Raw genomic sequence first — 13,908 nt, forward strand, 5'->3', positions numbered from 1 at the left:
ATTGAGCTTTTACTTCTTTCTGCATTGTCTCTGGTTTTGTTCAAAATCTCAGTTCCACTCAACCAATATTTATTGGGGAACTACAGAGTGCATGGGTCAAGGGTCATTTCTCTCCACTACATTTTTCACAAGAGTCCCCAAAATACTTTCTAAAATATAAATCAAATATTTTTGTCTCTGTGAAATTGGGAATGATAAAACTAAAATAAGTGAATGTGGAGACAGGCACACATATGCTGGGTAAAGTGTAAATATTAATTAAGTGTTGCTGACAACAGTTTCATTAAGCAAATGACCACATAAGTCAATGAGACTTAGAAGTACCACATCCTCTGACTTAGTCGGGGGGTGGGGGTAGGGGCATATGTTATCTATATCTCATGATAATTTATTCTCAAGATATGAATTATTTACATGACATAACCATGCTTCTTTTTATTTATGTTGAAAATAAAAACTTGTCTTCCAAAATGGATTGTGAGATACTGGCATGATGAGGTTAGCCTTTCTGACTTTGTCTCCTTATATTTAATTCCTGGTCTGGCACAGGGTGAATGCAGAATGGATACTGGCTGGATTAATATCTGTGTTATACTGGGAATGGTGAACAAAAGAGCCCACTGAGCAACTAGTCAAGGAGCGAAGGTGAAAAAATGATTCAACTCCACCCAAATAGTCAACATGTTTTTGCTTTACAGAAGCCCCTGTATTATAATTATTGACTATGGAAAGTGAAGTTCAAATATATCTGACAGTAGCTTTGAAATTAAGGACCTGGCTGTGAGTTCCAGTTCTGATCCCAATTCTGTCACTGTGCCTTTGGCTAAGTAATAGGACATATTTGGACTTTTATTTTCCCCTGTAAAATCCAGAGCTCTGCCACTTCTCCAGGGTCATCAAGAAGCCCAAATGAGATTAAGTTTATGACAGACTGTCTTCTTCACTGAGGAAGAAGATGTAATTATGCCCCTAATTAATACATTTTAGAAGAGTTCTTTCTTGTTTCCAAATCTAAATTCAATTTTAAGCCATGACCTATTTATGTATAAATGCATTTTTTTCACTTTTAAACACATGAAGATTTTACTCTTTGAATTAAAAAGATTTTAAAATTTGAATTTAATTAATAATTGACTTAATGGCACAACATGAAAATTTATCTCAGTAATGCTGCATACTCATGAATCAAAGAGATGATATTATATATGTATGTAGCTGTATATTAAATTTTTCTACTTGGAAATTTGCAGAGTAAACCACCAGATACAGAAGAAGAATAAACACAAAACATATTGGTATTTGTGATCATTTTTAAGTGTGCCACCAAAATAGCCCAGGCATTATAAAAAGTCTAACAAGATGGCTTTACTCTCTAAATATATTATTAAAATTAAAAAATAAAAAGATATATCTTCACTTGCAAAATCTATTATTTTATAAAATTATGGTTTCTACAATACGTATCACCAGACTCAGAATATTGGCTAGGTTTAATATTGGTAATAATGATAGTAAAACATATTACATAATAATATATTTGTAAAAACTCTAGTGGGTAGATGTCAGTATCTGTTTTACAATGAGGAATCTAATAGCAAATAAAATATCTATCACTTGAATTGTTACCAGGTGTCATGCACCGTATAACTGATATTTATTGCTTTATCCCCTACCCACTTTACAGATCTGCAAGTTGATACTTAGATTTATAAGCCAAGCATCATACAGCCAATACACAGTAACTAAATTTATTCTTAAATTTGATATTGAAGTCTGCCTGATGTATAGCACCTGCCCCCTGCCCTGCCCCCAGCATAAAAAAATGGTGGTAGGCTATCTATCTGTTAAATAGGTGATATTGTATAAAGGGACTGTAATTCATTTTAATCAGTATCAAAATGATTGTTGGGCTTGTGAGGTACCTCATATTGCACAGAAATAACACATTCAAATATTATTGATACAGGCAGTAAAGTACTTAACAGTAACATTTCATAATCCACATCCCAAGAAAAATGTTTCCCTGAAGCAATAACATGGTGAATAGAATTCAAAATTTAGTTCACAAACCTGTTTCAGGCTCAATGGAAAAATAAGGCTGCCCTTCCAAGATGCTGTAAACCAGCTTGGCACTGTTGCCATAAACTGGGTCATCGGCGTCAGTGGCTGTTACATTAGTGACAGACGTACCTAAAAAAAAAAAGGAGGGGGGGAGAGCGAGAAAGACAATAATTAACGCAGGATTCTTTGCCAAGAGCTAAAATTTGCTAAGCATATCATACAGAAATCCATGTGTGGGAATCAGGAAGAAAAGAAATCTTTTTAAAGATATGGAGATAACTACTCCATCATAACTTCAACGATATTCAAGTCTTTTAAAAGAAAGAGGACTGCTAGGCTGAAGTACCATACAAAGATAGCCCCTTTAGATGCTTTATTGTTTAAGGCTCCTTTGTAGTTTTCATTTTGAAGCTACTATCAGACTCATGTAGGCTTGGAGAATATTGAAAAGGAAACGTACCAAAGAAATATGAAACATAAGCTTAATAATACAAGATAACATGTAGCATTGAAGTTTTGCAAAAGCACAAGTGAATATATATTAAAAATATGGCTGCTGGTAAAAGCTGTCCAGAAACATCAGAGGGATAGTTTATCCATCTTATTTAATTCCTCAGAATGTACAATTAGTTTGGAACTACCAATTCATCCATAGATTTAGGTAATGAGGCCTTATGGAAACAGAAGCAAAATCTTTTTTTTTCAGATTAATCATTTTTTTATTCCCTCACTCAGTAGTTAAGCACATATGGTTTGCTGGATATGAAGAATATATACTAAGACAAAATCTAGAGGCCAGAAGTCTACAGTTCAGTGGCAGGAAGGAAGAGGAAGGGACAGGCAGCTATAGAGAGACATTCAGCTGAATGCCATAACACCAGTTTGGGTCCCCACTTCGTCCAGCAGAGAGTGTCATCAGGAACACAGATTTCTGAGAGATATAGCATTTGAGTTAAATTACTCAAGACAGGTAGTTTAACCACAAGAAGGGCAGGGAAGAAATTCTAAGCAGTTACGTCTTGTATAAGTAAGGGCAAAATACTCTGAGAGACTGTGGGTAATTGCGGGAACTGCGGAAACCAGGGAGAAATGGGAGGAGTCCGGTGTGACAGTGTCATGTTCCATGAGGGCAGCATCAACATCTTCCTCATCCAGCAGGTGTCGGACACATAATAATGATCAAAACTTCTATTTGCTAATGGAACGAGTGGATGATTTCATGAGGAATTGTAGGTAAGCATCACAGTTGAGTTTCCTGGAAAGCAGACTCTAAGATTGAGAGTTCTTGCAGCATGTGTATTGGGGAGTCTTCTTTGAACAGTATCTGGGGAAGGGGAAGGATAAGTTTGGGCCAAAAGAGCACTTGGGTTGTGATGCCATCACAACAAAGGCCTCATGGACTCCACTGGGGACTTCAGAGCTGGGATATCATTGGGGGAAATGGGGCCAAGGTCCTAGAATCCCCCTGGGAATAGAGCCTTGACCTTGGGCCAGGCAGCTCTCTCCAGCCATCAATATTAACACTCCCAGCAATGAGGGCAAGACTATTTCACACCTGAAGGAGGTCAGCATACTTCTGTGTTCACTGAAAGAAGGTAGAGCTTTTTTAAGATCTTGCCAGTCAAAATCTCTGAGGCATTTTCAAATATGCATACTACACAGAACAATGTAACAATAATATTTTCTGAGCAGTTGATGGGCCTGTACACCTGAAATCTCTACTCAGAATAATGATTCAGAGGTTCTATAAAATCCAGTTAGAAGAAAAAAAAATACACTGAATGTCACTCCACCAGACACTGGGAACCACATAAAAAAGAAAACAAACTTGAGACTCGCTTTCCCAAGTAACTCGTCAACCAGCTGGTGAAAGTAAGCCCGTGAAAGTACAATATCTGTAACTACAGATACTGTGTGGGATGGCGAAGAACCGGATCAAAAAACATTGCAGGTGAGAGAAAGATAGTGAGAAAAAAGTTCCAGAATAATTCACTCAAGAGGAGAGAGGACAGGAAAAGTTGGCCATCAAAGCTAAGGTTGGAGAATAAGATTCAGGGGGCATTTGAATACCAAGATTGGGGGAGCAGGCACTGGCTTTATCCAGTAGGAAATAGAGAGGACATTTCATTGAGAGATCAGACCTACATGGCGGGCCTCTCTCTTTCTCTTTGTGCTCCCAGATTCGACTGGAGGCAGGGATGTAGATGATTGGAGATCAGACTAGTTATGAGGTTATAGCAGAAGTCCTGATAAGAGGGGACAAAACATTAACCCTTGGTAATGACAACAAAGATGGACATCAACGCGATTGGCCCTTGCTCCAAGCGTACGCAACATACTCGGCTGGGGGCAGGCTGAGTGAGGGGTATACAGGACCTATTTCTGCAACTTTTCTCTGGGTCTAAAATTAGTTCTGAAAAAGTACAAGAACGAATCCAAGAGTCACTGACAGAACTGACGGAGGTCAGAGACAAATGAGAAGGGTGAACTCTTCCATGCAGAATGTGCCCCCATTTTTCGTTTTGCTGTTTCATTGTCTCGTGTGTTTTCTCTGAGTTTTCTTTTTTGTTTGTTTGTTTGTTTTGGAGGGGAAATGTTTTTCCCCATTATGAAGTAATACATTATCAGAAAAAGAAAGTCAAGTTTTATACTCAGTACGATATGAAATTAATGAGTGTGAGCACTCCGTTCCCATCACTGCCTGGGCACTGGAAAGAGAATGGAACAGAGAGTTAAAAATCCCTGTCATCACCAAAATTATCTTTTAGTGGATGAGGGTTAAACAAAGTAATATATGCAGGGGCCTAGCATGGAAATCACCACACGCTAAGCCTGGGAGTACCAACTCTGCCTGCTTATCAGAATCTAGCTTGGAAAAATACTTCGATCCTTGTGGTCCCTTTCAAAAGATCTTAGGGATGGCAACATAAAGGTGATGGTGGAGGATTTTAAAAAATCTTCTCAGGCAGTTCTGATATAAAGCTATAGTTCAGAACGATTATACTGTGCACCAGACTTTTAAAAAATTAACTTCAGCCTTGACCAGGTGGGTAGGTTGGTTGGAACACTGTCTGTACTCCAACAGGTTGTGAGTTTGATCCCTGGTCAGGGCATATACCTAGGTTATAGGTTCAATCCCCAGTTGAGGCACATAGGAGAGGCAACCTGTTGATGTTTCTCTTTCACATCAATGTCTCTCTCTCTCTCTCTCTCTCCCGCTTCTTCTCTCTCTCTACTCAAATCAATAAACATATCCTCAGATGAGGATTAGAAAAATTAATTTCACTCTTTGCCACACAAGCATTTATTTCTATTGTGATTACTTTGAAGAACTTGAACTCAGATGTGTTTGTAAAAGTGAAGTCTTTTTTAGATCATTCATACCGCATATAGAGCCATGGAGATGATTTTTTGTTAAAAGGAAGTTGGGAAAATTGCCTCAGGAGTTTACTACCACAAGGCTGATCATTATCATATCTATTTTTGTTGCTTATTGTAACCCGATGCTATCTTATAATGAGAGGCAACCCACAGTCACATTACCAAACAGAGGCAGGAGTAAGGAGACAAATTTCCATTATTTGCACGCTCTGTGATTCAGTGTTTTCATGCACAAAGATGTTAATTTTTATTCTTCAAATCTCAAAGATTTGTGTGAGGATCAAATGAGAAAATATTAAGTATAGAAAACTGGCTGAGAAGGTAAATTTAGAGTCAAACTATCTTGAACCAGATCATTTGGTTTCTATTTCATTCCCAACTTTTACTAATTCTGCATCCTGAGCCAAACAACAAAACCTTTCTAAGCTTCAGTTCCTTAATCTGTTAAAAAGGAGGCTGATAGTAATCATTGCACCCTAGGCTTGTTGAGATAATTAAATGCAATAATTTATGCAAAGGGTACAGAAGAGTTATTAACACAATATTTCTGAGAGTTTACTGTCACTATTCTAGGGACATTATGTGTATGCACATGTGAGGCTGAATAACAGTAAACTGATTTTAAGTGGTGGTGATGTTGCAATTCATAAGCGTAGCTCTGCTTAATCATTTTCGTAGTAGAATAGTTCCTTACATTTGGGGGTAGGGAATAAAAAGACACTTCTAAATGTGGCAATACGTTCATGTCCTTTTAACAAAAGAAAATACACACACACACACACACACACACGCAAACACAATCTCACATTCTCCCATCCAGTCCAGCTCATGACCATTTCCTCTGTGATACAAAAATTGCTGTGGGCTCAGAAATAAAATGTGTTTTGATGTCATAAGCACAAAGGCAGGCACTGGGTCCATCGTCCATGTCATTTTCTTGATGTCATTTGAATGGGTGTCGTTTCAATCCCCCAGCCCATGCAAATCCCACATACTTGCCAACATGAACTACTGGGCCGAGGACTGCAGCAGAGTCCAGGCGAGCTTTAACCCACACCCGCACCCGGGCTACTTTCTGCTTGATGCTCAGCTTCTCGGGGAAACCTGCATCCTTCAACTTGAGGCATCTGGAAAGGAAAAGGCCTTTCCGTCAAGGATGATATTCTTCCTAAAAAGTGATTCAGAACTGTTGACGCACCTGTACGTGCTGGAATAGATGTGTGTGTGGAGGTTTGGGGGATGCATTTGTCAAGTGATTCCCCGGAGGGGGGGAAATGGATGCTTTGCGGTTAATCTTGCAGGAGAAAAGATTTCCAGCCAAGCTGCAGCGCAGGCTTCTCCGTGGAAATGCATGCAGAAGGCAGACCACAGAGGCAAATTGAAAAGTGTAAACCTTGCAGGATAATGTTTCTTCAAAGCAGCAAGTGTTGGTGTGTGATAAATAGGACCCTGAGTAATACCCACAAAATATAACAGGATTCTCTGTTTGTGTTTTCATTTGGAACTGTTTCTGTCCTTTTGTCAGGGATACAAGAGACTCATTTAGCTAGTGCCTATAAATTTGACACCGTGCCATTGCTCCAAGAAAGCCCCTATTATAGCCCAACCCGATGCTGATCCTATTATAATAATATAGCTGTTGTATTTCCAGCTGTTGTCAACAAAACTGATCCCTGCCACCACTATTCATCCTGCCAGCAACCAGTCAAGTATGAACACAGCAATTCCAAGGTGAATTCTGCTTTTAGTAGACCCATTTTTCTGCATTCAGTTTTGTGGCTGAGACTGGCCCGTGTTCTGCTTGGACTTTCACGAACAGAGGGCTCCCAGGATCAACTGCTTTTTGCAACACCTTCAAGTGCCTTCCACCAACGGCAGGACCCATCCCCCCCCCACCCCCCCACCCCGCATAATGAAAGCAAACATTACAAGCAAAATTAACCATCAAAGAATCTACACTGCCAGGTTAGAGGTTCTAGTCTGCTGACAAACGAAGATAAAAGGTCTCTGAGAAAATAAGACGTCGGGGTCGGGGTAGCGCAGCTCTGTTTGCGAGGCTATCCTGTTTTATGAGCAAGTCAGCACACCAATTCTGCACATTATTCAGAAAGAAAGATGCTGGCGCTGACACCCTGAGCCGGGAAACAAAGGTTTGGTGCAGCGTGACAATGTGCTCACTGGAAAAGCGAACGCTCATGATGACAACAGCGCCAACGCCATTGGCATCGAGGGCCCTGCGACACATTTTCAGAGCATAAGCATTCAGGTGGCAGGTGGGGAAATGGAGCGGCAGCACCTTCGCCAATAGTGGAAATTAATACCATCTTGCAACTGTTTAAGGCACTTGTTTATTTCTAGCGAGAAGAAAGGAGGAAGAGAAGAAGAGAAACATCGATGTGTGAGACAAACACTGATCCGTTGCCTCTCACCCGCCCCGATGAAGGACGGGGCCCATAACTTTGGCATGCACCATGACCAGGAATTGAACCAGTGGCCTTTTGCTTTGTGGAAAGATGTCCAACTTACTGAGCCACACCGGTTGGGCCATCTTCAGACTTTTTAGGCGACCTTCTAGGGCCCCTGATCCAAGTTCAGTACATAAAATCCACAGAGAGAATGTCTGGCACCATCCTCTGAAGATGTCTTCCTTAAACATTCCCATACATCAAAGATCATAGGCATCACAGGTCATACCTACAATACCACTGCCTTCATTATCTTAATAAAACTCAAGCCTTCCCCCACCTTCCCCCATCCTCCTTATTAATTTTCCCAGGTATTAGGTGACACAGGGGTAATGGTGCGGTGCAAGCATTGCCATGGAAACCCTCTGTGCCCGTTGTTGAATCCCATTGCGATAATTTCCCAGGACCTGTACGATTTGTTGACATTTAAATTATCGCTTACTAGAAGCTGAAGCCTCTGGCCTTGAGTTTCTTTAACTGTCACGACAAATCCATCACTTTTTTAGTTTTATGGAACAGTCCTCTGAGATATCTGATTGGCATGTACTTCTAGAGGTTTGTTTGTATTTTTGTTTGTCATGCTTTCCCCCAACGCCCCCACCCCCACTGGCAGCAGAGCCGAGATTAAACAGGGAGAAAGAAACTGGAGCAGCCAATGCATTTTTCTTCCCATCTCTTGCAGGCAACCATAGTCTTTCAACATTTATGTGTCCTGAAGGGCCTCAGGCAAATCCCCCAGGAGAAAGATGGCCAGAGTCATAGCAGCATTTTTCCCCCCAGTCTTACTGTTTGATTAAAGAAGGCAAATGCTACATATACAAGCCTCCAAGGGACACTTTACGGAGAATCAGTACAAAGGATGACTTCTTTCTTTAACCCTGTGTATGGAGAATTCTTCCCCAACCGAGCTCCAGGGCAAATAGCAGTGCGCTGTACCCTCTCCAATAGGCAGTAAGATAAGGCCCCCCTTCCTTCTAGGAACTTCTGCTCTGAATGGCTGTTAGTTAACAAGGACAGTTATGCCAGGGTGACAGTAGGAGATCCAATCCTTCCTGTTTGCTGGGGATCCTTCTTGTGACATATAAAAGCCAGCGGGATAGGAGGCAGAGGCAGCAAGGGCTCGCCACGCCGCTGCAGAAACTTCTTTAAAGACACAGGACGCCCCAGGAAACCTTACAGCATCACAGCCCGTCTACTCCTGCAAAGGTCCCTCCCCTCCGCACTGGGTGTGCACTTCCTGCGTTGCCGCTCAGCTCGCAGTGACACGTTGCTGCCAGACCCTCCACGCTCCATGCTTAACTGCAGTCGGGCGAAGGGACAGCGCCGCAATGGATCCTGTCATCTCCCTGGCTCTGGGATTGGGGACGCGGGCTAGGGAAATAAAATTCAGTTTCCATATTCTGCTCCGGAGCGTTAAAGGGATAAACAGCTCTGTCACTTGATGAAACATCCATACACACTTCACATGCCTTTCAAATGAGCCCGAAAGTCTCTGGAACAATTAAACCCTTCAGAAAATGCATTTGAGCACACAGATGTCTTCCATTCACGCACGCGTTGTTGCAGCGAACATCTGGAACGTGCATCGGGTGAGAGAGACGGAAAAGATTGTATGAAAATATGTCGCTGGGACGTCTCGGCCATGTTTACCACGCACAGGAGAGAAGTGCCTTCTGCCGCCCGCGCCCACAGCGCCGGCACGGAGGCCTCCCCGCGGCTTTTGCAAACAGATAATGAGGACGATCGGAGGCCTGCTTGTGGAAACTAATAAGCTGTCTGTTTTGCAGCTCCATGTGTGTAAATAAAGGCTTTCAGAACCAGAAGGACTCTTTCTGAACACGAAAGGAAAGGGCATGTTTTCTTTTTCTCAGGAAGCCCTTTCGCAGCAATGCAGCCTTTGCTAATCTGTTACCTGTGGAATGCGAGCCTATACACGCATCAGCAAGCCCTGGCTGGTTTGGCTCAGTGGATTGAGCGTCGGCCTGCGAGCTAAGTGTCGCTGGTTCGATCTTCCAATCAGGGCACATCAGAGAAGGAAAACTCTGACTCCAAAAAACCTCCGCTGCCTTGCGGCATACCTCTTCAGGGGAAAGGCTAAGGGAGTAAACCCCGACAGAAAATCCCGAGCCGGAGTCCCTAAGGCGGTTTGACGTTGTAGTCAACACCGGCAACTCCTGCGGCGCACCTGAAGCCAAGCTGTATTGACTCCGTCTTTCCCTTGGACCCTTCAGCTGCGAAGAGAGGGGGTGTCTGCTGCATGGGCAACAGCAGACCCTCCATATCACCCTGCCCAGGCTCTGTAGCTTCAGCTTCACTGGAGAGGACACTCCAGCGTCATCGCAAGATGTCGATTCAACACGGGAGGAGACAGATACCGTGTCACTCCCGAGTCGGACTGCACAGCCATTCTCGGCGGTGCAGATAGACTCTTAAGAAGCTACACCATCGTCTCTCGAGACGGACGGCTGCCGACGACACACATCAGCAGCAAACCAGCACCGGTAGTGCTCGAGATGGGCGGCGTCTCCATCCTGAACTTACACAATGACGCTACCAGGGCCGTGCGCACTTCATTCATTCCATTTCATTCATAGAGACTCGTTCAGGCCGTCATACAAGGCGATTTGCATGGCATGGACTGAGTACAGGGCCCCCACTTAGATGTGGGTAAAGGATGTGCCGCAGAGTTAAGAGTTTGTGTCCTGCCTGAAGTTCATTCGGGCAATGCTTTCCCATGCTTTTGCTTTCTTCCCAGAAACTCTGAAAATCTATGTTAAATTTATTTCTAGCAGACACCAACATGACGTAGTGGGAAACATGTACATACTACAGTTACAATGTCAGAAGGTTTTGTTCATGTTATGATAAGATTGAGATTATATTCTATATCATGGACTTGTCACTTGCAGGCAGCAAGGAATTATTATAAAACATGATTAAGACTCAGTTTATTAGTCTAAAAAGTGTGAATGATGCCACCTACTCCCTACTCTTATTCTGAGGCTTCATAAGGATGACATATACCCACTAACCCCTGGGCGAGGGGACATTGAGTGGGGCCACAGCCCGGGCTATCTGGGGTACACCACCTGTGTTTGATAAAGTGGATTTGATGCCAAGATGCAGGAGAAAAAAGATATATACCAACTGCAGTAGCTGTTCATTTTAAAAATTCCTTTGAAATAAGCTTAATTCTCTAGTTAAAAGCCAGACTTTTAAAAATGGCAATAGTGTGGTTGTGGCTCCCCTCCCCCAGCTCTATTAAGGTGTAACTGAACAAAAAATTGTAATATGTTTAAGGTGGGGTACCATGTGATGCTTTGATGTAGGTATACATTGTGAAATAATTACCACAATCTGGTAAATTAACACACCCATCACCTCACACAGTTGTTGGATTTTTTTTTTTCCCATAAGTGTGGGAGACTAAATGAGTAACTCTCCTACCGAATTGCAAACCTGGCAGAGTAAAAGCCACTGAGTCACTGGGCTATTGGGAAAGGAAAGTCCTGGACATGACAGGTTTTATGGGGCAATCATTACAGAGCTATAGTTTGAAGAAGATTTTTAAAAAATAGGTATTCACTAACTCACCCGAAACATGCCATCCTGACCCTGTTGCCATTAGTGACGTGGCTAAAAGGGAGGTGAGTGGGGTTTATCTCCTGTTTGGGCCCTTCATGGAGCTCCTGCTGCATGTCAAGCCTTCTCTGAGGCACCTAAGGGACTTCCCACTTAGAGGATTCTTGCTTTCTTGAAGGATGGACTAGTGGGAAGGCAGAAAATGAAACGCTTAACTCACAACAAGTGGGGAAGTGAAAGGAAGACGCTGGATCACGCAGGAGGGGAAGCAAAACAGCTAAGCAAGATCTGGGGGGCGGAGCCTCAATTTAAATTAGATCAAGATGTTGAGATTCGATTTAAGAAGCAGGATGTCATGAGTCAAAGTTCAGAGGTGGGATTGCATATCAGAAAAAGTTCCCCCCAAAGAGGTTAATGGCTTTGGGGATGAAAGAAAACGAAAAGTTAGGAAAGGATTTACCCAGCTCTGTTACACCGCTCACCGGAGTTTTCTAACCTGCCCAACCATCCTGTCCCCACACACTGCTCAAGCTTATGCTTCCCCAACTCATGCCCCTAGTTCGTTCAGATCCAGACTGAGGTGTAGTGAGGTATTCCTGAAATAAACCGGTCTCTCTTCTGAACTCTAAAAATACTTTATTTGACTGTCTCCAGAGGCACCTTTTACTTTTATATATAAATCACAGTGCATACAGATTTTCTCCTTCAGAGGGAAGGTTTTTGAAAACAATATTCCTTCTTATTCTCTTGACTTCCCCATCTAGTCCTCCTCTCCAGAATTAACCCATACCTCCTTTCTTTTCTGTTTTATGTATTAATTTGAGAGAGAGAGAGAGAGAGGTTTATCTGTTGTCCCACTTGCTATGCATTCATTGGTTGATTCTTGTATGTGCCCTGACCAGGAATTAAACCTGCAAGCCTGGTGTATCGGGACAACACTCTAACCAACTGAGTGACCCAGCCAGGGCAACACATTCCTCCTTAAGCTCATCTCTCATTTGCACATCATAAGCATAGTCTTACATTGTCCTAGTTGTACAAATGGTAAGACCAATGTCTGTTATAAAATATTTTAAAAAATATTCATTCATCTAATCTTTGCAGTAAACCTTTGAGCATCTGTTATGATTATCTCCAGTCAAAAAGAAGGGAATACAGCCTGTATGTCAAACCAGTTACAGGGGTTCCCAAACTGGCCTTTGTAACCACTGAACAAGCACTATACTGGCTCTGAATTTTACATCTTGAAGTTCAGGAGACATGAACCAAGATTTTTCTATTTTACTCTTGCATGTAAACATTTGTTAAATAATTATGTAAATAAATAAATAAATGAATAAATAGTTATTTTCTTCAGGAAGACACATTCAGCAATTAATAAGGCAAATTTGTCCACTGAAATTTTAAATTATGCATCAATTCTGTTGTTTTGTCGTGTTTTCATAATTTAAATAATTAGAAGAGAAACTGTAGGAATTTTCCCTCCTTTTAAAGAGGGTTGTCATGATCTTTCTTCCTATCAATGGGTCCACTTTTGCAGCTGTAACAAAAGCTAGTATGACATCAAACCCTTATAGGAACTCATACAGATTTCCTACAGAAAAAATAATGGACTAAAGACTATTTGGTGGGGGATTTAGAAGGTGGAAAGTATCATGAACATATGTAAAGTCCCTCCCAGGGACTAGGAAGAAGGACAAAGACGCTAAATTCCACGAGTGACTGACAGCACCAAGGGTGTATAATTCTGCACCAAGGAGGGATGCAGTTACATCCATGAAGGCAATCAGTATAAGCCCAAGTCTGAAAGTTGGCCGTCAAAGACAAGCTTATCCCAGAGTGAATGAGTTGCCTCAATGCTCCCTCCCATGCAGTGCAAGCGCAGGCCTGGCAGAGAAGTTCAGTAGAGGATTCCATTAGAGCATGCATCAACAGAATCATGGGATAGTGAAGGGCAATAGCAATGGTCAGTGGAGGGGCCAGAGATGGAGGAGGACTGGACTTTCTTTCCCCAATGTAGAGCTTGAAGTCTGGTAGATCATTTCTTGTTAATAAGTAAATAGCTCTAGATTTTCTTATGATCCACAGGAATAAGAATTTTCTGCCTATCCTGCTAGTATGTGCTTGAGGAAATTCTACTTAAACCAGAGATAATAAATGTAAACAGCATTTCTTGAACTTGAACTACTTCTTGCTAGATTTTTCACTAACATTACATAGCGAAGCTCCTTAATTCCTATGGGGGGAAAATCATCAACAGGAGACTATGGACTGCATTTTTGTGCCCCCTTTCCCCCACTCACATCTTGAAATTCTAAGCCCCATCTGATAGTATTGGGAGGTGGGACCTTCGGGAGGTAATGAGGTCATGAGGGTGGAGCCCTCATAATAGAATTAGTGTCCTCACAAGTAGAGAAAA

General features: G+C 42.1%; 1 protein-coding gene across 1 annotated transcript in view; it reads right to left on the bottom strand.

Annotated features, from left to right (window-relative positions):
• The window catches only part of CDH8 (cadherin 8), a 334,718-nt gene that overhangs the window by 179,085 nt on the left and 141,725 nt on the right, over nt 1-13,908 (bottom strand). The window contains exon 4 of the mRNA XM_090261396.1: nt 2,071-2,190. Coding sequence (XP_090117522.1) covers nt 2,071-2,190 — 120 coding nt within the window. The remainder of the gene's footprint in view (nt 1-2,070; nt 2,191-13,908) is intronic.

This window comes from Furipterus horrens, unplaced genomic scaffold (assembly GCF_987537825.1).
Source record: "Furipterus horrens unplaced genomic scaffold, mFurHor1.1.pri manual_scaffold_13, whole genome shotgun sequence".
Lineage (NCBI taxonomy): Eukaryota > Metazoa > Chordata > Mammalia > Chiroptera > Furipteridae > Furipterus > Furipterus horrens.